Consider the following 22,282-nt stretch of genomic DNA (forward strand, 5'->3'; position numbering starts at 1 on the left):
CCAAGAAATAATTTCCAAATAGCTCTCTACCTTAGATTTACTTCTAGAAATTTTAAAGGTTTAGAGCTTCCCCAGTGGCTCAGCAGCAAAGAATCCATCTGTGATGAAGAAGACGTGGGAGACCCTGGGTTCAATTCCTGGTTTGGGAAGATCTGCTCAAGGAGAGCATGGCAATCCACTCCAGTGTTTTTGCCTGGAGAATCCCATGACAAGAAGCCTGGCAGGCTACAGTCCATAGGGTTGGAAAGAGTCAGATACGACTGAAGTGACTGAACACACACAGTTCTTATGTTTAGGTCTTCCATTTGTTTTGAGTTAATTTTTGTACATAGCATTAAGTAAAGGTCCAACTTCATTTATTTCTAAGTGGATATCCAGGTTTCCTGTCATCACTTGTTAGAAAGACTGTGCTAGGGACTTTCCTGGCAGTCCAGTGGTTAAGAATCAGTGCTTTCACTGCAGAGGGCATGGGTTAGATCCCTAGTGGAGGAGCTAAAGGTCCTGCATGCCACATGGTGCAGGCAAAAACAAAAAAAAAAAAAAAGAGAGAGAGAAAAAAAAAGAATGTCCTTTCCCCATCGAATGGTCTTAGCATCCTCATGGAAAATCATTTGACAATATATGCATGAATTTATATCTAGACTTTCTACTCCATTCCATTGGTGTATATATCTGTCCTTATGTGAGCACTATACAGTTTTGATTATTCTGGCTTTGCAGTAAGTTTTTAAATCAGAAAGTGTTCTTTGTTCTCCAACTATGTTCTTCTTTTTCATGATTGTTTGGCTATTTAGAGTCTTTGAAATTCCATATGAATTTCAGGATGGATTTTTGTATTTCTGTAAAATATGTAATTGAAATTTTGATAGAAATTGCACTGAATAGATTATTTTGGGTTGTACTGACATCTTAACAATATTTAGTCTTCTATCCCATGAACTTAGAATGTTTTTCTATCTTAAGTGTCCTTTAATTTCATTCAGCATGTTCTATAATTTTTATTGCGGAAGTCTATCACCTTCTTGGTTAATTTCTATGTATTTTATTCTTCGTCAGGCTATTTTAAATGACACTGTTTTTTTAATTCAGGTTTCAGACTGTTTATTGTCAGTGTACAGAAATGCAACAGAAATGCATCATTTTTGTGTTTGATTTTGTATCCTGCCACTTTGTTGAATTTGTTTATAACAGTTTTGCCTGTGTGTGTGTAGTGTTCAGGATTTAGTACATATTAGATCAAACATCTGCAAACAGATAAATTTACTTTTTCATTTCTAATGTGAATACATAATTTTATTTCTTTTCCTTGCCTAATTACCCTGGCTAGGACTTCCAGTACTATGTTGAATAGAAGTAGTGAAAGCAAGCATCCATTCCTTATTGTAGTTAAAATGGTAAAGTGTTTCACCATTGAGTATGATGTTCATTGTGAAGTTTTTGTATTTTACTTTTATTATGTTGATGTAGTATCATTTTATTCCTACTTTGTTCAATGTTGTTTATCATGATTTCATGAATTTTGTTGTATGATTTTCTGCATTTTTTCCTTTATTCTGCTAATTACATTTGTATGACATGTATCACAAATTGATTAATTTTCATACACTGAGGCATCCTTGCACCACAGAAATAAATCATAGTTGGTCACAGTGTAGAATCTTTTTAATATGCTGATAAATTTGCCTTTCTGCTCTTTGGGGGAAATTTTTACAGTAATGTTTATAAAGGATATTGGTCTATAATTTTCTTGTAGTGTCTCTGGCTGGCTTTGGTTTCAGGGTAATGCTGGCTTTATAGAATGAGTTAGGAAATGTTCTCTTTTAAACATTTTGGAAAAGTTTGAGCATGATTGATATTAATTCTTCCCTAAATGTTTGGTAGAATTCACCAGTGAAGTGGTTAGATCCAGGATTTTTCTTTGTTGTGAGATTTTTGATAACTGACTAATACAGTCACTGATCTATTCAGATTTCTTTGTGCTGCAGTTGGTAGATTTTGTGTCTTGGTAGGCATTGTTTTTCCATTTCATTTAAGTTATCAAATTTGTTACCATAACATTTTTCATAGTGCTCTCTTATAATCCTTTTTCTTTCTGTACAGTGAGTAGTAACGTCTGCATTTTCATTTCTGATCTTAGCAATTTGAGGATAAAAACATGTTAAATGACCACAGGAACCAACTTGAAGGTGTCCCCAGTTATCAAAGCCATTTGAACAATAAAATAAATAATTATAGCATTGGATTATAATTCATAGAACAAAATTAATATCCATGAATTCATATTTGATCACTAAATAATTGAATAAGTAAGTAGGGAAGCATAGTTCTTCTTTACAGAATAATTCTAATCCTTAAAAGAAATATAAATTTAAATAGAAAATTTACATTAGGAAATGCCACCCTAATAACTGCTGTAGATAAGATCTACCAATGGATGTTAAAATCAGTACACAAAAGTCTGAGGAGAAATAGGATATTTGTATAGTTTGAATTATCTCCCCTGATGTAATTATTAATCCCAAAGGAAAAAAACAGTAACATTATAGTGGAGAAATATAACTATGAACAAAGATAATTTTGACCAGAGCCTTCACCAGGAATAAGATATGTTCACATTATGTACCTGCTGAAGGTTTACTGAGGATACATCATCACTTCTGTGATATTGTTACTAAAAATGCAAATCTTGATTTTGCTTATCTTTTCAAAAAACCAGCTCTAAGTTTCATTGATCTTTTCTATTTTTTAAGTCTCTATTTCATTTCTTTCTCTTCTGATCTTTAAGATTTCTTTGCTTCTAATAACTTTGGATTTTGTTATTTTTTTCCTGTTTCCTTTAGGTATAAGGTTAAGTTGTTTGAGACTGTTCTTGCTGCTGGTTCTTGAGGTTGGTATCACTGTAAACTTCCCTCTTAGAACTGCTTCTGCTGCATCCCACAGATTTTGTATTGTTGTGTTTGTTTTCAATTCCCTCTAGGTATTTTGTGATTTCCTCTTTAATTCTGTTATTCATTGTTTAACAGCATATTGTTTAGCCTCTGTATTTTTTGCAGGTTTTTTTTTTTTTTTTGTAGCTGATTTCTAGTCTCATAGCATTGTGGTTGGAAAAGATATTTGATATGATTTTGATTTTCTTAAATTTACCAAGGCTTGTTTTGTGGCCTCAAATGTGATCTATCCCAGAGAATGCTTTGTGTGCAGCTGAAAATAATGTGTATTCTGCTGCTTTGGGGTGGAATGTTCTATATATATCTATTAGGTCCATATAGCCTAATGTCATTTAAAACCAGTCATTTAAATCTTGGGCCAGACTCATTAAGAAAAAAAGATAGAAAGCTCAAATCAATAAAGTCAAGAATAAAAAAGGAGAAATTATAACCAACATCATGAAATACAAAGTAATTGTAGAGATTACGATGGACAAATATATACCAATAAGATGAACAATCTAGAAGAAATGAACAAATTTTTAGAGAGGTATAATCTCTGAAGACTGAACCTTGAGGAAATACAAAATATGAACAGACCAGTAATGAAACTAAATCAGTAATTTAAAAACTCCCAGAAAACAAAAGTCCAAGACCACAGGGCTTCACAGGTGAGTTCTACCAAACATTTACAGAAGAGATAATACCTACCTTCTCAAATTATTCCAAACAACTGCAGAGCAAGGAATACTTCTGAGCTCATTCTATGAGGCCAGCATCACCATGATACCAAAACCAGACAAAAATATCACACAAAAACAGACACATAGCTCAATGGAACAGGATAGGAAGCCCAGAAGTAATCTATGCACTTCCGGTCAATTAATCTATGACAAAAGAGGTAAAAATACACAGCGGAGAAAATACAGTCTCTTTAGTAATTAGTGCTGGGAAAACAGGACAACTACATGTAAATGAATAAAATCAGAACATTTCCTCACACTATAATACAAACAATAAACTCAAAATTAATTAAAGACCTAAATGTGAGACTATAAACCATAAAACCCCTAGAAGAAAACAACAGAACACCCTTTGACATAAATCATAGCAATATTATTTTGATTTTTCTCCTAAGGCAAAGGAAACAAAACCAAAGCTAAACAGCTGGGACCTAATTAACCTTAAAATCTTTTCCATATCAAGGGAAGCCATGGAGAAAATGATAGACAACCTACTGAACTGGAGAAAACATTGGCAAATGATATGACTAATAAGGGAGTTAATATCTAAAATATATAAACAAGTCATACAACTCAACATTAATAAACAACCTGATTAAAAATGGGCAGAAGACCTGAATAGACATTTTTTCAAATAATACATTCATATGACCAACAGGCACATGAAAAGATACTCAGTATAGTTAATCATCAAAGAAATGTAAATCAAAACTACAATTAGTTATCACCTCACACCTATCAGAGTGGTTATCATCAAAAAGACCAAGTATCTAATGTGGCAAGGATTAGATGGAGATTAGTGGGAATTAGTGGAGATTAGAGGGATTTAGTGGTAGCTCAGACAGGTAAAGCCTCTGCCTGCAATGCGGAAGACCTGGGTTCAATCCCTGGGTTGGGAAGATTCCCTGGAGAAGGAAATGGCAATCCACTCCAGTACTCTTGCCTGGAAAATTCCATGGATGGAGGAGCCTGGTAGGTTATAGTCCATAGGATTACAAAGAGTCAGACATGACTGAGCAACTTCACTGGTGATCAGCTAACTGGTACTCCAGGTGAGCCTTACTCACTATGCACCAAAACCACTTTCCAATATAGGTTGCTGTATTTGGAATAAAAATTAAAAGATGAATGCAAGGCAATTTCTGTGTAGAACCCTGTAGTAGAGATTAGTGGGATTAGTGGAGAAAAGGGAAACTTTGTACACTGTTAGTGGGTATGTTTATTGGTGCAGCCACTATGGCAAATAGTATGGAGGTTCCTCAAAAAACTAAAAATAGAACTACCATATGATCCAGGGTTTACTCCTGGGCATATATCTGAGAAAAATGAAACACTAATTCAAAATGACACATGCCCTCAATGTTCATAGCAGCATTACTTACAATAGCCAAGATACGGAAGCAACCTAAGTGTTTATCCACAGATGAACTGCTAAATAAGACTGTATACACATACACACACACACACACACACACACACACACACACACACAATGGAATACTACTCTGTCATAAAAATGAATGAAATTTTGTCATTTACAACAACATGGATGGGCTTGGAGGTTATTATTCTTAGTAGAATAAGTCAGATGAAAAGACAAATACTTTATGTTATCACTTATCTAAAACTACAACAAACTAGTGAAAAGATACAGACTTATAGATACAGAAAACAAACTAGTGGTTGCCAGTGGGAAGAGGGACAGGGGAGGGGCACGACAGTGGCTGGTGATTAAGAGGTTTGGACTACTACATATAAAACAGATAAATTACAAGGATATATTGTACAACACAGGAAATATAGCCAATGTTTTAAAAAACTTTAAATGAAATGTAATCTTTAAAAATTGTGAATCACTAAGCTGTACACCTGAAAAATATAATAATGCAAATCAACTATACTTCAATTTTTTTTTTAAAAAAGCACAATCTTAGTCTAATTATGATAAAACTAGGCAAACTGGCAAGGTCACTGGGAGAAATATCAATAACCTCATATGCAGATAACACCACCCTTATGGCAGAAAGTTAGAGGAACTAAAGAGCCTGTTGATGAAGGTGAAAAAGGAGAGTGAAAAAGCTGGCTTAAAACAACATTCAAAACACTAGGATCATGGCATCTGGTCCCATCACTTCACGGCAGATAGATGGGGAAACAATGGAATCAGTGACAGACTTAGTTTTATTGGGCTCCAAAATCACTGCAGATGATAACTGCAGCCATGAAATTAAAAGACACTTACTCCTTGAAAGAAAAGCGATGACCAACCTAGACAGCATATTTAAAAGCAGAGACATTACTTTGCCAATAAAGGTCTGTCTGGTCAAAACTATGGTTTTTGCAGTAGTCATGTATGGATGTGAGAGTTGGACCATAAAGAACGCTGAGCATTGAAGAACTGATGCTTTTGAACTGTGGTGTTGGAGAAGACTCTTGAGAGTCCCTTGGACTGCAAGGAGATCCAACCAGTTAATCCTAGAGGAAATCAATCCTGAATATGCATTGGAAGGACTAATGCTGAAGCTGAAGCTCCAACACTTTGGCCACCTTATGTGAAGAGCTGACCCATTGGAAAAGACCTTGATGCTAGGAAAGACTGAAGGCAGGAGAATGGAATGACAAAGGACCAGATGGTTGGATGGCATCACTGACTTAATGGACATGAGTTTGAGCAAGCTTAGGGAGATGGTGAAGGGCAGGGAAGCCTGGCATGTTGCAGTCTGTGGGGCTGCAAAGAGTCGGACATGAGTGCGTACTGAACAACAACAACAGGCAAACGTAAATTGAGAAGCATTCAGAAACATAACTGGGCAGTATTCACCAAGTGACAAGGTTATGAAATATCAGGAAAGGCAGAAGAACTGTCATAGCTTGTAGGAGACCAAAGAGATACAACAATTAAGTACAACGTGGCATTTTGAATTGGATCTTGGAACAGAAAAAATCGTGGAAAAATGTGAAATTCAGATAAAATGCAGTTAATAGTATAGTACCAATGTTAATTTCCTTATTACAGTAATTGTTCCTTGGTTATATAAGATGTTAACACTAAAGAAATCTAAGTAAAGAGTATATGTAACTCTACATTCTTTTAGTAAGTTTTCTTTAAATCTAAAATTATTTAAAAATAAAAGCTAAAAGTGTATTCAGTGTTCCTCATTTCAAGTTATTGCTAATCGTAGCTACCATGTTCTTGCATTTTAACATTGACAGTATTAAATGTTATAGCTCCAAAATCAAATTTAAGCCTATGTCCCAGTTTTTTGTTTTTTGTTTTTTTTGGCAGCATCAAGAACTTTGTTTGGCATTTGAATCTAGTTCTCTGACCAGGGATGGAATCTGGGCCCTCTGCACAGGGAATGCGAATTCTCAACCACTGGACCACTAGCGAAATCCCTATTCCCCAGTTTTTAGCAGTTGTATGTATTTCAACACCCCCGAGAGGATTCACAGTTATAGATTCAGGAAGACAAGAGTTGAGGCTTCACAGGACTGTAAACAATAAATCCATTCTCATGCTGGTGACTTCTTTCCTGGAGGAAATACTATATAAGGAGAGTGAAAGGAGCTTGGGAAAGTATGAAAAATTTACAAATAAAAATATAAATATATAATGTATGTAATTCATGTGTTTCTGCAAATACTGTCTGTAATTTTAATTTTAATACTTTAAAGAGAGTCTCTGATCAACTATTTCCAATTTACTTTTTTCTAAAAAATCTACACCTATATGCCTCTGGAAGAAATGGGCTGAGAAAATATGTTCATAGAGCAAAAGCTGTAAGAAGATTCACCATCATTTTGAATTATGTGTTATCTTGAGAAAGAAATGGCGTCCAATTGAATGCAGAGTTCCAAAGAATAGCAAGGAGAGATAAGAAAGCCTTCCTCAGTGATCAGTGCTAAGAAAGAGAGGAAAACAGTAGAATGGGAAAGACTAGAGATCTCTTCAAGAAAATTAGAGATACCAAGGGAACATTTCATGCAAAGATGGGCAAAATAAGGGAGAGAAATGGTATGAACCTAACAGAAGCAGAAGATATTAAGAAGAGGTGGCAAAAGAAGAACTGTACAAGAAAGATCTTCATGACCCAGATAATCACAATGGTGTGATCACTCACCTAGAGCCAGACATCCTGGAATGTGAAGTCAAGTGGGCCTTAGGAAGCATCACTACAAACAAAGCTGGTGGAGGTGATAGAATTCCAGCTGAGCTATTTCCAATCCTAAAAGATGATGCCGTGAAAGTGCTACACTCAATATGCCAGCAAATTTGGAAACCTCAGCAGTGGCCACAAGACTGGAAAAGGTCAGTTTTCATTACAATCCCAAAGAAAGGTAATGCCAAAGAATGCTCAAACTACCACACAATTGCACTCATCTCACACACTTGCAAAGTAATGCTCAAAATTCTCCAAGCCAGGCTTCAGCAATACATGAATTGTGAACTTTCAGATGTTCAAGCTGGTTTTAGAAAAGGCAGAGGAACCAGAGATCAAATTGCCAATATCCGTTGGATGATCGAAAAAGCAAAAGAGTTCCAGAAAAACATCTATTTCTGCTTTATTGACTATGTCAAAGCCATTGGTTGTGTGGGTCACAACTAACTGTGGAAATTCTGAAAGATATGGGAATGCCAGACCACCTGCCTGACCTGCCTCTTGAGAAATCTGTATGCAGGTCAGGAAGCAACAGTTAGAACTGGACATGGAACAACAGACTCGTTTCAAATAGGAAAATGAGTATGTCAAGGCTGTATATTGTCACCCTGCTTATTTAACTTATATGCAGAGTACATCATGAGAAATGCTGGGCTGGATAAAGCACAATCTGGAATCAAGATTGCCAGGAGAAACATATCAATAACCTCAGATATGCAGATGATACCACCATTATGGCAGAAAGTGAAGAAGAATTAAAGAGCCTCTTGATGAAAGTGAAAGAGGAGAGTGAAAAAGTTGGCTTAAAACTCAACATTCAGAAAACTAAGATCATGGCATCTGGTCCCATCACTTCATGGCAAATAGATGGGGAAACGGTGGAAACAGTGAAAGACTTTATTTTGTTGGGTTCCAAAATCACTGCAGATGGTGACTGTAGCCGGGAAATTAAAAGATGCTTGGTCCTTGGAAGAAAAGTCATGACCAAGCTAGACAGCATATTAAAAAGCAGAGACATTACTTTGTCAACAAAGGTCTACCTAGTCAAATCTATGGCTTTTCCAGTAGTCATGTATGGATGTGAAAGTTGGACTATAAAGAAAGCTGAGCATTGAAGAATTGATGCTTTTGAACGGGTGGTGTTGGAGAAGACTCTTGAGAGTCCCTTGGACTGCAAGATCAAACCAGTCCATCCTAAAGGAAATCAGTCCTGAATATTCATTGGAAGGACTGATACTGAAGCTGAAACTCTCATACTTTGGCGACCAGATGTGAAGACCTGACTCACTGGAAAAGACCCTGATGCTGGGAAAGATTGAAGGTGGGAGGAGAAGGGGATGATAGATGATGAGATGGTTGGATGGCATCACCAACTTGGTGGACATGAGTTTGAGCAAGCTGGGAGTTGATGATAGACAGGGAAGCCCGACATATTGCAGTCTATGTGGTCGCAAAGGATCAGACACGACTGAGCAGCTGAACTGACTGATGACCCAGTAGTTCCACTCCTAGATATATACTGAAAAAAAAAAATAAAAACACTAATTCAAAAAGATACATGTACCCAATGTTCATAGCAGCATTATTCATAATAGCCAAGATATAAAAGCAACCTAAGTGTTCATCAAAAGATGAACGGATGAGGATGTGGCATACATACACAATGGAGTAATATACAACCATAAGCAAGAATGAAATTCTGCCATTTGCAGCATCATGGATGGACTAGGAAGGCATTATGCTAAAGTGAAATAAGTTGACAGAGAAAGACAATACTGTATGATATCACTTATATGTGGACACTAAGGTGGGAGGAGAAGGGGACGACAGAGGATGAGATGGTTGGATCGCATCAATGACTCAATGGACATGAGTTTGAGTAAACTCCAGGAGTTGGTGATGGACAGCGAGGCCTGGCGTGCTGCAGTTCATGGGGTCACAAAGAGTCGGACACGACTTAGCAAATGAACTGAACTGAAAAGTTATCGAAATTAACATATATTCTGTCATTTCCAGTAGAATTCTGTGAAATTTGATGTGTGTGAGAAAACTATAGAGAACTTCTCCAGGACATTTAAAATAATGATTCATTTAAACCAGTGGTTCTCCATGTCCTGGAGTAGTTCCATAGTTTTGGAGACTAAAGTGATCAGTTTTCCTATAGTGTATTCATGTGCTTTGTGAATTTAGATTTTCTTTAATGTAAATTTTTTCACAAAGGGAAAACTTCCTATCTTACTCTTTTCAGAATCTTTTTTCTGACATACATTTACACATGCCATCTAAATTCATTTTCCTCCAGGATGTCCCTGATAGATAAAGAGGAACAGGAATTATTATTCCCATTGTCTGGAGGAATCTAAGCCTGAGGAAAAATGGGCTAATTTGCACAAGAATACCCAGGAAGTCAATGAAAGATTAAGCCAAAATATATGGACTCTTTCCAGCAAACTCTATTATGTAAACTCAAAAGGCTTGTTTGTTCTTGACCAAAATGCTGGTCTCATTGTAACTTATGGGGGGACTAGCAGGGGTGGGGGCATAAAAATAGCCAAGGCATACCCTTGTTTGGCTTAAGAATTGTAGGGAAGTACTTACCAAGAAGAGAGGAGTACAGTCTCATCATTGAGAAGGCAAGGTGGATGGGAGATGTTTGGACTACAAATTTACAATGAAGGCGAGTAAAGTCAAGGCAGGGCTGGACAAGCCACATGAACATGTCATTGACCTAAGAGTAAAAGTAAAATTTGATATTAACAAGTGTGTTTAAGAATTTGGTACACCTCAAGGAGGCTGAAGATAAGACTACTGGTGACTTTTGAGTCTAGGTATATTGAAGAAAGTCCATAGGCAACAACACCTGTGCCCCCAGCTTCCTATTTAATGTGAAGTCCACTGACTATGCCCACTCCTCCCATTCTACTGAGCTGAATACGGAAGAAAAGCTTGGAGCCACTATGGGTCATCTACAGGATGCAAGAAACAGGTTCCAGGAGCCACTGTATCTGACTTTTCTATAGAAAAATGTTAGGAATTCTAAACAACTGATGTGGAAATGACTGACTGGCATTTATGAGGCAGGACTCCTGTAGAAAGTGGACACTGAGAGGTCCGGGCTTATTTTCAGTAATTCCCCACATATATGTATGTATGTATGTACACACTTACTGGTGGGTATGATGATTCTTATCTCTTGGCTCTGCTCCTACCCACTTACTCTTTAGAAAGAAATTACTTGATTTTCTCCTCTTATTTTAGTGTTTTTTTCATTTTTCTTAAACTTTGTGACTCTTACTGAAAATTACTTTGTTATTTTTTTGTAAGTAGGCAGGTCATCACTAAATAAATATACTCATAGGTGATTATATGTGGATATGTGTGCATATATAAATGTATAGGTGCTTTTATATGTATAATCCCAAAGAAGGGCAATGCTAAAGAATGTACAAACTATGGCACAGTTGCACTCATCTCACTTGCTAGGAAGTAATGCTCAAAATCCTTCAAGCTAGGCTTCAGCAGCACATGAACCGAGAACTTCCAGATGTACAAGCTCGATTTAGAAAAGCCAGAGGAACCAGAGATCAGATTGGCAATATTTGCTGGATCATGGGAAAAGCAAGAGAATTCCAGAAAAACTTCTGCTTCACTGACTATGCTAAAATCTTTGACTGTGTGGATCACAACAAACTGGAAAATTCTTAAAGAGATAGGAATACCAGACCACCTTACCTGTCTCCTGAGAAACCTGCATGCAGGTCAAGAAGCAACAATTAGAACTGGACATGAAACAATGGACTGGTTTAAAATTGGCAAAGGAGTACATCAAGGTTGTATATTGTCACTCTGCTTATTTAACATCTACAGAGTACATCATGAGAAATGCTGGGCTGGATGAATCATAAGCTGGAATCAAGATTGTCGGGAGAAGTATTATCAACCTTAGATATGGAGATAACACCATCCTAATGGTAGAAAGTGAGGAGGAACTAAAGAGCCTCATGATGAAGGTGAAAGAGGAGAGTGAAAAGCTGCCTTAAAACTCAACATGCGATGGGAGAGAAAGTTCAAAAGGGAGAGGATATACGTATACCTATGGCTGATTCAGGTTGAGGTTTGACAGAAAACAAAATTCTGTAAAACAAGTTATCCTTCAATTAAAAAAATTAATGTAAAAATCCTCAACATTCAAAAAACTAAGATCATGGCACCTGGTCTCATCACTTCACAGCAAATAGATGGGGAAACAATGACAGACTTTATTTTCTTGGGCTCCAAAATCACTGCGGATGGTAATTGCAGCCATGAAATTAAAAGATGCTTGCTCCTTGAGAGGAAAGCTATGACAAACCTAGACAGTGTATTAAAAAGCAGAGACAGTACTTTGCTGACAAAGGTCCATATAGTCAAAGCTATGGTTTTTCCAGCAGTCATGTACAGATGTGAGAGTTGGACCATAGTGAAGACTGAGTGCCGAAGAAGTGATGCTTTAGAACTGTGGTGTTGGAGAAGACTCTTCAGAGTCCCTAGGACAGCAAGGAGATCAAACCAGTTAATCCTAAAGGAAATCTCCTGAATATTCATTGGAAGGACTGATGCTAAAGCTGAAGTTGCAATACTTTGGCCACCTGATGTGAAGAGCTGACTCATTAGAAAAGACCCTGATGCTGGGAAGGATTGAGGGCAAGAGGAGAAGGGGATGACATAGGATGAGATGGTTGGATGGCATTACTGAGTCAATGGACATGAGTTTGAGTAAACTCTAGGATATAGTGAAGGACAGGGAAGCCTGGTGTGCTACAGTCCATGGGGTTGCAAAGAGTTGGATACAATTAAGTGACTAAACAACAACAATGACTATGTATGAGTACATGGATATGTAGTACTCAGTCAGCAAATATTTATTGTGCATCTATTAAATGCAGTGTAATAGGTGCTAAGGATAAATGATGAACAAGATAGACAAGGTCTCTGTTCTCATGGTCTACAGTCTTAGGGGCAGGGGAGACAATAAATAATTAAACAAGCAAGGAAATGACTTAAGTATTTACAAATCCTGGAATGTACTAGCAGGAAACAAATAAATGATTTACAATTGGAAAAAACAAGAAGGGTTTAATAGGGCGGTCAGAGAAGACTTCTTGGAGAAGGGGGCCTTTATGATCACTTGGGTGACAAAGGTGAATCAACCCTTATGAGACTAAATGGGGCAAGCTTTCCAGAAAGAGGAATAAAAAGTGCAAAAGTCTTGAGGAGGTAAAATCTGGGGTTTTCCAGGAACGAAGACCCTAGGGCTGGAAGGTAATAAGCTGAGCCTTAGAGGAGTGTAGGTGATGAGGCTAGAGGGGCAGGCTGGGTGGAATCACAATCTCAGAAGTCCTGGTAAGAAGTTAGACTACTCAGGACACTGGGAAGTCTGTGAAGGCTTCCTGTGCATGTGTAGACTGACTTCTGACTATGCATCTGGACACGTGTCTGTAAATAAACATTATATATATATATATATAATATGTATATTATATCTATGTATATAGTACATGTATACAATACATACATGTATATACTGACATGTATATGGTACATGTATACAAATGCGATAGGAAAGGGGCCATCCTATGCAGATCCCCAGAGCATTTCTACAATGAGAGGAGAACCTAACTCAAATCCTTCTTGTCTTCTTCTGTGGGAAACTTTACCAGGGAACCCTGTTAATGCAGCAAAAGGCAAGAAGTACCATAAGCACTCATTCTCCCTTCCTACTTCCATCATCTGTGTGTGTTCTAATCTAACCTGAATATTCACACCTCTTTTAGGAAGGGAAGAAGAAAACGGGCACTCTTACTAGCTACACTAAGAGAATTTCTCACTGGTTTTAGCCCCCTAGATTTAGGAGGTATGGAGTCTAGGTTACAGGGATGGGAAGTGGCAGGAAAAAGAAGAACACAGATCTTGCTAACCTGATACACCTCTAGAGCAACTCCCAAAGGCATTTCTGCTGGTGGGCAAAGGGTCAAGGGGTGACATCCCAGCAATCATATAGACCATTTCTCAAGCACCAGAATTCTCCACTGAGGAGTCAAAAAGTAATGGAGAAGATGGAAGAGAAAGCAGAAATTGACTACACAATTCCAGCTCCACATGCAAAATAAAATAAAATAATAATGGAAAGAAGCCAGGAAGCAAGGTAATTGGGGATAGTCAGGGAACTTCCTTCTCCTCCTTGCCTTCCATAATTATGAACATGAAAACAATCCTAGAAGGCCTTTGAGATGAGGAGTCGGGAGACAGGGAAGGACAGAAAGGAAAGGGACCAGAGGGTCTCACCAATTCCTTGTGTTCCTCAGTGAGACTGGAAGGCAGGGTATCCATGTATGAATCCTTCAAGGGCTTCCAGCCTAGCTGATGGGGTTCCATGTAGATCATCCCACACCTGGCAAGCACAAACAGAGGACCATCCTGGTTCACATTGGGCTCCCAAGCATGTAGGGGTGAGGTAAATAGGCTGGAGCTTGGGTTGGAGCACAGACCTTCACCAGCTCCAAGCCAAAGGAAAGATGCACAGATTTTTGTCAGGAAAGGGTAGAGACCAGTGCTAAGAGTGGGGTCTTGAGAATCAGAGACCTGTATTCAAATCTCAGCCCCAGATCCTACTAATTGAGTGACTTCGGAAAAATTTCTTTTCTGTCTCTGAATTTGTGTCCTTGTCTGTAAATTGAAGAATATAAAAAATAAGTAGCTTACAAGATTATAATGGTTAAATGAAAGGCCAATAAAGAATTTGGCACTATGTCTAGCATACAGAACACTTTTAATCAATGAAACTACTATTATAATTTTCATAATGTTAGTACATTACCATGTACTGACATGTAACATTGTATTTAGCAATTTTTTTCCCATTCTGTTGTATCTAGGCACACTCCTCTTTGTTACTAACACTGGCTACCATTTATTCAGCACCTACTATGCGTCCGCCACTCTGCTAAGTCTTAATGGCCTTCATTTCTAAATATTCCTCTTTATGGTTTACATTTTAGACATGAGGAGACAGTAGCTCAGAGAGGCTAATTGACTTGGAAGAGGTCACACAAGCTAGCAAGTGGTGTATTCAAGGTGGGAGCCCAGGCTAGTCTAACTTGCCATGTGCTCTTTCTACTCCCTTATGTTGCCTTTGGGAATGTAGGCTTATTTTTATTTTATTATTTGTTATGGACTGGGAGGTACATGATTGGATTAATTATTATCCTCGGCACACTCATCATTAGCCCATGCATGGCCTTTCTTAGTTAATTGTTTTCAATAATGTAATCTGTGTCCATGAACCCAACACCCAGGCAGAAGTTATGGTTTTGACAATAACCTTTATCTAATTATAAAGTCTCCCTTATCCTATCCCCCTGGCTTTCCCCACCTGAGATTACACAGTATCTTGAAGCTCACATTCACTGGTCCTTTGATTTCTTACCTCCTTATCGTTTTATATACATATACATATTTAGTTGTTTAGTTGGTTTTAATAACTTAAAAGGGGATACTAAGCTGCACGTAATATTACAGGCTTACTTTTCTTGCATTTTAAAAAATATCTACTTATTATTTATTTTTGGTTGGGTTAGGTCTTCGTTGCTGTGAAGGCTTTTCTTTAGCTGTGGCGAGTGGGGGGTTACTCTCTAGCTGCAGTGCACGAGCTTCTTATTGCAGTGGCCCCCCTTGCTGTGGAGCGTGGGCTCAAGGCATGCGGGCTTCAGTAGTTGTGGCTCCTGGGCTCTAGAGCACAGGCTTAGTAGCTGTAGCACAAGGGCTTAGTTGCCCTGGGGCATGTGGGATCTTCCCAGATCAGGGTTCAATGTCTCCTGCATTGGCAGGTGGATTCTTTACTACTAAGCCACCAGGAAAGCCCTACAGGCTTACTTTTATATATAATACTGCTAAGATTTTATCTTTGATTTTATTATGATTTATCTATATAGTTACTTATCAGTACAGTTCACTTATTTTGAATGACATACAAATACTACAATCTGTGATTTTATTATACTTTCCAATTCTCTCCTATTAATGGGCATTTGGGTCATTTCTAAGTGTTATTGTGAATCGTGCTACTCTGAAAATTCTGGTACATGTCTCCTGTTGTACATGGGCACAAGTTTATTTTCAGTATATACTCAGAAGCAGAATTGCTCAACCATGAGGCATATGAAGGTTCAACTTTAGGAGGTAGTTAAGTTCAGTCATTCAGCCGTGTCCGACTCTTTGCAACCCCATGGACTGCAGCATGCCAGGCTTCCCTGTCCATCACCAACTCTTCAAGCCTTCTCAAACTCTTGTCCATCACATTGGTGATGCCATCTAACCATCTCATCCTCTGTTGTCCCCTTCTCTTCCCACCTTCAATCTTTCTTGGCATCAGGGTCTTTTCCAATGAGTCAGGTCTTCCCATCAGGTGGCCAAAGTATTGGAGTTTCAGCCTCAGCATCAGTCCTTCCAGTGAACACCCAGGACTGATCTCCTTTAGGATGGACTGGTTGGATCTCCTTGCAGTCCAAGGGACTCTCAAGAGTCTTCTCCAACACCACAGTTCAAAAGCATCTAATCCAAAGTGTTTGCCTGATTTTGTATTCTTACCAGCAGTGTGGATTGAGGACTGATTTTATGACGAAGTCTGGCAAAAGGTAATATAGGTGATCTGCTAGAATTTAATCATATTTGTGGATTTTTAGAGCTTTTCCTCCTGCTTAGGGTTAGTGAGGCTTCGCCTTCCCTCAGGGGGCCCATGCAAGCTGACTCACCTGCTCACAGTGGCTGGGGAGGCCTGTTCCAGGTCAGCTGGCTCGAAGATCAGACTCATCTTGGGGCTCATCTGGATAATCTCTCCACTCATTAAACACAGCTGAAAGTACAAAGCAGAGGGGTAGAGGGCAGCAAGTGGGCTGGATTCTGTCTGCAAGTAAAAGGCCTCAGTGGAGACAGAGATGGCTTGAATTCATTCAACAAATGTTCCTTGAGCACCTACTCTGTGCCAGGCACGATGCTAGCTGCACCGAATAAAACAAGCAAAAAAATTCCTGTCCTCTTGAGGTCTGCATTCTGCCGGGAGGAAACAGATGATAAGCAAAATATATAGGCTATACAAGGATGAAAATGCTTTGGAGACAAAGTAGAAGAGGGTTGGAGAATGTCACGTCTGGTGAGATGTAATGTTAATTAGGAAAGTCAGAGAACCACTGAATGGAAGCCTTAGATGAAGAATCTAGAAATTATCAGATTACAGCTAGTCTCATGGTTCCTTCCTCAGTGTTGAACACAGAACTTAACTGCACACTGGCATCCTATTTTATTTTCTCAAGTTTTCCACAAAGACTCCTTCTGGAATCCCTCAGGGTCTGGTCCAGGGTTACAGTGACAAGAATACCTCCATATCATTTTTGAAATGGAAAGATTAGAAGCCCTAGTGTTTAGCAGGTATATCCCCACAGAAAGTAGTGCAAATATACAGGACAGCCTCTGAGTATATAACACTAAGTCTGTGGCACTGCTTCTCATTTCCCAACATGGGTTAAAGTGAGATGTTTAAGTCTTAAGATGGCTTGAGGCTTTGGTCTCTCAGGGCAAAAGAAGAAATTCCATTGCTCCATGCTTTTCCTCCTAAGTTGGGGTTTAAAGAGCTTCTTGCAAATTACCTGACCCACATCAAATATGTCTGTAATCAGGTCATTACTTGCAAACCCCAGAAAGGTCATAGCTGTTATGGGACTAACACCACTATCAGTGTCATCTCTGAATATCAAGAAAAGTAAAATAGACCCAAAGCTGTGACAGTAGTTTGATTTCATTCTGAGCCGAGAAGAGCCATCAGGAATTTCACTGACTCTTTATACTTCTGATCTCAAGACCAACCCATACATGTGTACAATTAGTTTATATAATATAGTCCATATCATGGAATAAAATGCACTTCTACATTTATATGTTATATAATCAAAATTATGAACATGCTATTATTAGTGTATGTGTGTAATTTGGATAATTAGGCTTTCCATTGTTGAGCATGACTCATTTTTAGTCTTGCAAAATGTAAATGCTGCTGGAAAATATATTTTGATTTGATAAGGAAATACAGTCAATGTAAGAACTCTTCCTTGAAATGGTGATAAATATTATTTTTTTATTTTAACCCTTATATAGTACTTGCTCTATGCCAGGCACTATTATAAGCAGTTTGTAAATATTAATTTATCTAATCTTGCTAACAATATTATAACACAGACACAACACAAACACTATTATCCTCATTTTACAGATGATGCAACTGAGGTATAGGTATAGTTTTCTTGAGGTTACATGACTGCTGAGTGGTAAGATAGGATCTGAACCCAGGCTGTCCAGCTCCAGAGAGTAAGCTCTTTGCCACTACGCTTACTGCAGTAGGCAGAATGTATCTTCCAAAGACAGCTGCGATGTCTCCTAACCCACGTGTACTTTTGCAGTGTGATCTCCCCCACCTCCATCAAGAGGTGGCATCTATTTCTCTACTTCCTTGAATCTGGAAAGGTTCTGTGACTTCTTTGACTTAACAAAATTCAGAGAAAGTAATGTTGTGCCAGTTCCAAGGAGAGATTTTAATTTCTTGCCTCTTCCAAATCAACCACCAGGTAAGGAGTGCCACTACTGCAAGACCACCAAATGATAAGACCAAGTCATGTGGACAGGCCTGGAGGGTAAGATGCTATTTAAGAGAAAGAGAGACAGAGACAGAGAGTCATGGAGAGAGAGACAAGTCAAGGAGGAAAGAGCCCCAAAAACTGAGTGAAGAAGCTACCATGGATGTGGCTGCTCTAGCCCTAGCCACCCCAGATGATGTCATGAGGATTAGCCTAGCCCTTTTGAGCCTTTTCAAAATTTATAATCCACAGTATCATGAGCAAAGCTAAGCCACTAAGTATTAAGATAGTTTGCATCTTTAATTATACAGCAATGGATACCCAAAATATATCCCATGTATCACGGACTTTGTATGGACTATCTTACTTAATTATCAACACCCCTATTTTATTACTACCTTTTTTTACAAATGAAGAAATTGGTTCAGAGAAGTTAAGTGATTTGCCCAACTTCCTCAATTGTAGAGCCAGTAGTCCAATTTAATGCCAGAACCAAGGCTTTTAACCATTATACAACAGTATCTCAAAACACAACTTACCCACTACAAGTTCAAACAACAGTATAATTCATGAATTGATAACTGTTACTTTCTTATGTGGCATTTATTCTCAGTGTAAATAAGTGTATACATTATATAGTCTTGATCAATCACTCACTTCAGTAAAAGAGTTTATTCCCCAACCATGTAAAAGTGATATCAGACAGGTACCTTTTTATTGTCATCCAGAACAGTGTTCATATTTTCAATCCAAACAGCATCCACTGGCCCATCAAATATAATCCATTTGCGGTCATCAGACAAAGAAGATGCTTGCTCTCGGAAAGCATTGGCAAGGACACCATCTGTCCATTCATGGCTCACTTGGTCAAAGCACCCATACAGTTGCCCCATGGTGATAGCTTTGGGATTAATGATCTTATACTCCACAGCAAACTCTTCCATCTGGTTGGCTGGACAAGAAGGTTAACACAAGTTACAGTTTCTGGTGAGACCAGAACATTAGACAAGAGTCAATGCCATCTAAAAGGTCAAACAAATTTATCAGCGTGCCATCCAAGGAGAGTCCTTATAAAATTTATACTCAGTCTGTATAAAAATCGGGATAACTGGATAGGCAATGCCTTAAATTGTTAGGCTATTATAGCTATTAGTTTCTTAACATATTGTCTTCTGACGCTCATTTCAAACAAGTCAAATGAGCCAGTCAGATCTAAATAAAGTCTGGGTCTAAAATAACTCAGGCAGTAAAGGAGAGAGATGCCATATAATCAGGTCTCTTTATGTATCTGGCTTTCATGGCTACCCTAGAACCTTGGCTTTGACTTGAGTTGAGGAAACAATGGACAGTAAAAGATGGTTACTTTCCTTTTTCTCTATCCGAAGGGCGAGCTAAGCCCTGAAACCTATTCTTTCGTTGCTCAATAAGTGTTCCCTAAGAATAGAGCACCAGGACCTAACTGGAATACACAGGCTGATGGATGGTACATCACATGTATTTAATAACAGAAAATAACCACACTTTTACATGATCCTTCAAAGTAAGGAAAAGCTGGAGTGCATGAACCAAGAACTAAATAGAGAATTGTTCCTGCAGAATCCTGAGGCAAAGACAATGGGGTAGCCTCCTTCCTCTTCATTTAGTTTCCTAAACTATACTCAACACCTAAATTACTACTTAAGTTTGAAATGCCCAAATTAGTTTTTAATGTCAAGTCAGTGCTGAAAACAAAAATCTCAAAAATCCAACAGTAACTCAATGTTATTACAAAAAATATCAAAACAAAGCATACTGGAAGGGATTGTGTAAATACAGGCAGAGCAAGGCACCGCTTTTCAAAATCACAGCATTGTGTTTTATAAAAGGAAAAACCTCCAAACTGTTTCTCTGGCAATAGACATAGCTTTTATTTGTTGAGTAGACACTGTGCTAGGTTATTTCCCTGTATAATCTCATTTAATTATCACAATGATCCCATTATCACAATGATGCCTCTGGGAAAACAGAGGCAAAGACAGGTTTAGTAACTTGCCCAAGGTCTGTGTCTGATTCAAAAGTCTGAGGCCTTATATTCTACATTAAAAGAAAGGAAGGGTAGAAGGAAAGGAGGAGGGAGGGAGGGAAGCAGAGGGGATAGGAGGGAGGGAGAATGGGAGGAAGAAAGAAAGGGAAAGGGAAGACAAAGAAAGAGAGGCAAAGAAGGGGTGGAAAGAAAACAGAAACCATGCAGTGATGTTTTTAGAACAGTTTTGTTTAGGCAAGTGGCAGGAGTTTCCCTCTCACTGGGAAGCTTTTGGAGAAACCACAGTTCAGTATTTGAGAAAATTTCTCCAGCCTTATGATGCACATAAAACCCCCTGTTAGATGCTCTCCCTCTCTTTATTTTCTGCCTACAGACCCCTGTGTGCCATGTTCTATTTCTGCTAGATTGTGACTCTAATGTCACAATCCAGGGATGGCAAAGCTAACAACCTAGCATCAATTTCTATGGAACCAGTCAACTAAGTGGGGACACCTGTTCTCCCTGGAAGTCAGGGATGTGAGTTTTACCTTCGTATAAATCACCCAGAGCTGCAGCCAACACTTTATAAGCACAGGTCTTGCCACCCATGGGATCTCCAACAATCATATAGCCGTGTCTTACCAGCATCATCTCATAGATCTGGGAGGAAACATCATGTAAGAAGTTAATCACTGCAAACTTCCCAGAATTGCAATTAGTCAGAAGTCAACAAGGAATGAGGTCTACAGTCTTTTTTTTCATCTATTGTTTAAATATCTTTTGGATGAATAATAATATATGTGTGCATTTCAGATTATTTAAGGGATGAGAAATACTATTTACTCTGCACCTCTCCATGTGCTAAACATGAAATGATTCACCTAAGTCATTTCATTTAATCCACTCAGGCATCATCTTGTGCTGTGTGTGCTGTGCTTAGTCACTCAGTCGTGTCTGACTCTTTGTGACCCCGTGGAATGCAGCCCACCAGGCTCCTCTGTACATGAGGATTCTCTAGGCAAGATTACTGGAGTGGGTTGCCATGCCCTCCTCCAGGGTATCTTCCCAACCCGGGGATTGAACCCAGGTCTCCTGCATTGCAGACGGATTCTTTACCAAGTGAGCCACCAGGCATCATTAACTACTTTCAAATGGTGGGAACACTGAGCCTAAGAGAGGTTAACTAACTTGCCCAAGCTCATCAGTGGTAGGACCAGGATTTGAGCCCGGGGCCTCTGATTTCAATGCTGCTAATCTTTTCATTACACCATTTCTACTTGCTTTTAAAGAGGAAAAGGAAACAGTGGTCATTTTAGCAAATTGTATTTCTATTGGAAATTTCCTTTCTCAAGGCCTAAATGCTATTCTGACTTAATTTGAATTCTCAATAGATTAAAATGTATTTTATGAGCCAGGAGAGATGCTGTTAAATACAAATGACCTTCCATGTAATTTTAGCCCTTACCCTTGAGAATCAAGAGCGAAGTGGAAGCTCATTTTTTGAATTTTCTAATTGTTTTGTCTGTCTGTGACGAGTAGTCTATGATAATTGAAATGGAAATGCTTTGGTCATTTATATTAATGTGACATGTTTTCTCTCTCCTTCTAAACTGTGAATCTCTCAGAAAAAGGGAGTACGTGAAGCTTTTTATTTTAAAGATTATGTTCTCATTATTTTTCACCTTCCCTGGAGGAGGAAATGGCAATCCACTCCAGTATTCTTGCCTGGAAAATCCCATGGATAGAGGAGACTGCGGGGCTACAGTCCATATGGTTGCAAAGAGTCAGA

The 22,282-nt window shown here is 38.4% G+C and overlaps 1 protein-coding gene across 1 annotated transcript in view; it reads right to left on the bottom strand.

The window, feature by feature from the left end:
- The window catches only part of DNAH3 (dynein axonemal heavy chain 3), a 233,517-nt gene that overhangs the window by 98,876 nt on the left and 112,359 nt on the right, over window positions 1-22,282 (bottom strand). The window contains exons 35-39 of the mRNA XM_043456022.1: window positions 21,042-21,153; window positions 19,202-19,443; window positions 16,620-16,720; window positions 14,155-14,260; window positions 10,429-10,558 (exon numbers count right to left, since the gene is read on the bottom strand). Coding sequence (XP_043311957.1) covers window positions 10,429-10,558; window positions 14,155-14,260; window positions 16,620-16,720; window positions 19,202-19,443; window positions 21,042-21,153 — 691 coding nt within the window. The remainder of the gene's footprint in view (window positions 1-10,428; window positions 10,559-14,154; window positions 14,261-16,619; window positions 16,721-19,201; window positions 19,444-21,041; window positions 21,154-22,282) is intronic.

Source organism: Cervus canadensis, chromosome 32, assembly GCF_019320065.1.
Source record: "Cervus canadensis isolate Bull #8, Minnesota chromosome 32, ASM1932006v1, whole genome shotgun sequence".
NCBI lineage: Eukaryota > Metazoa > Chordata > Mammalia > Artiodactyla > Cervidae > Cervus > Cervus canadensis.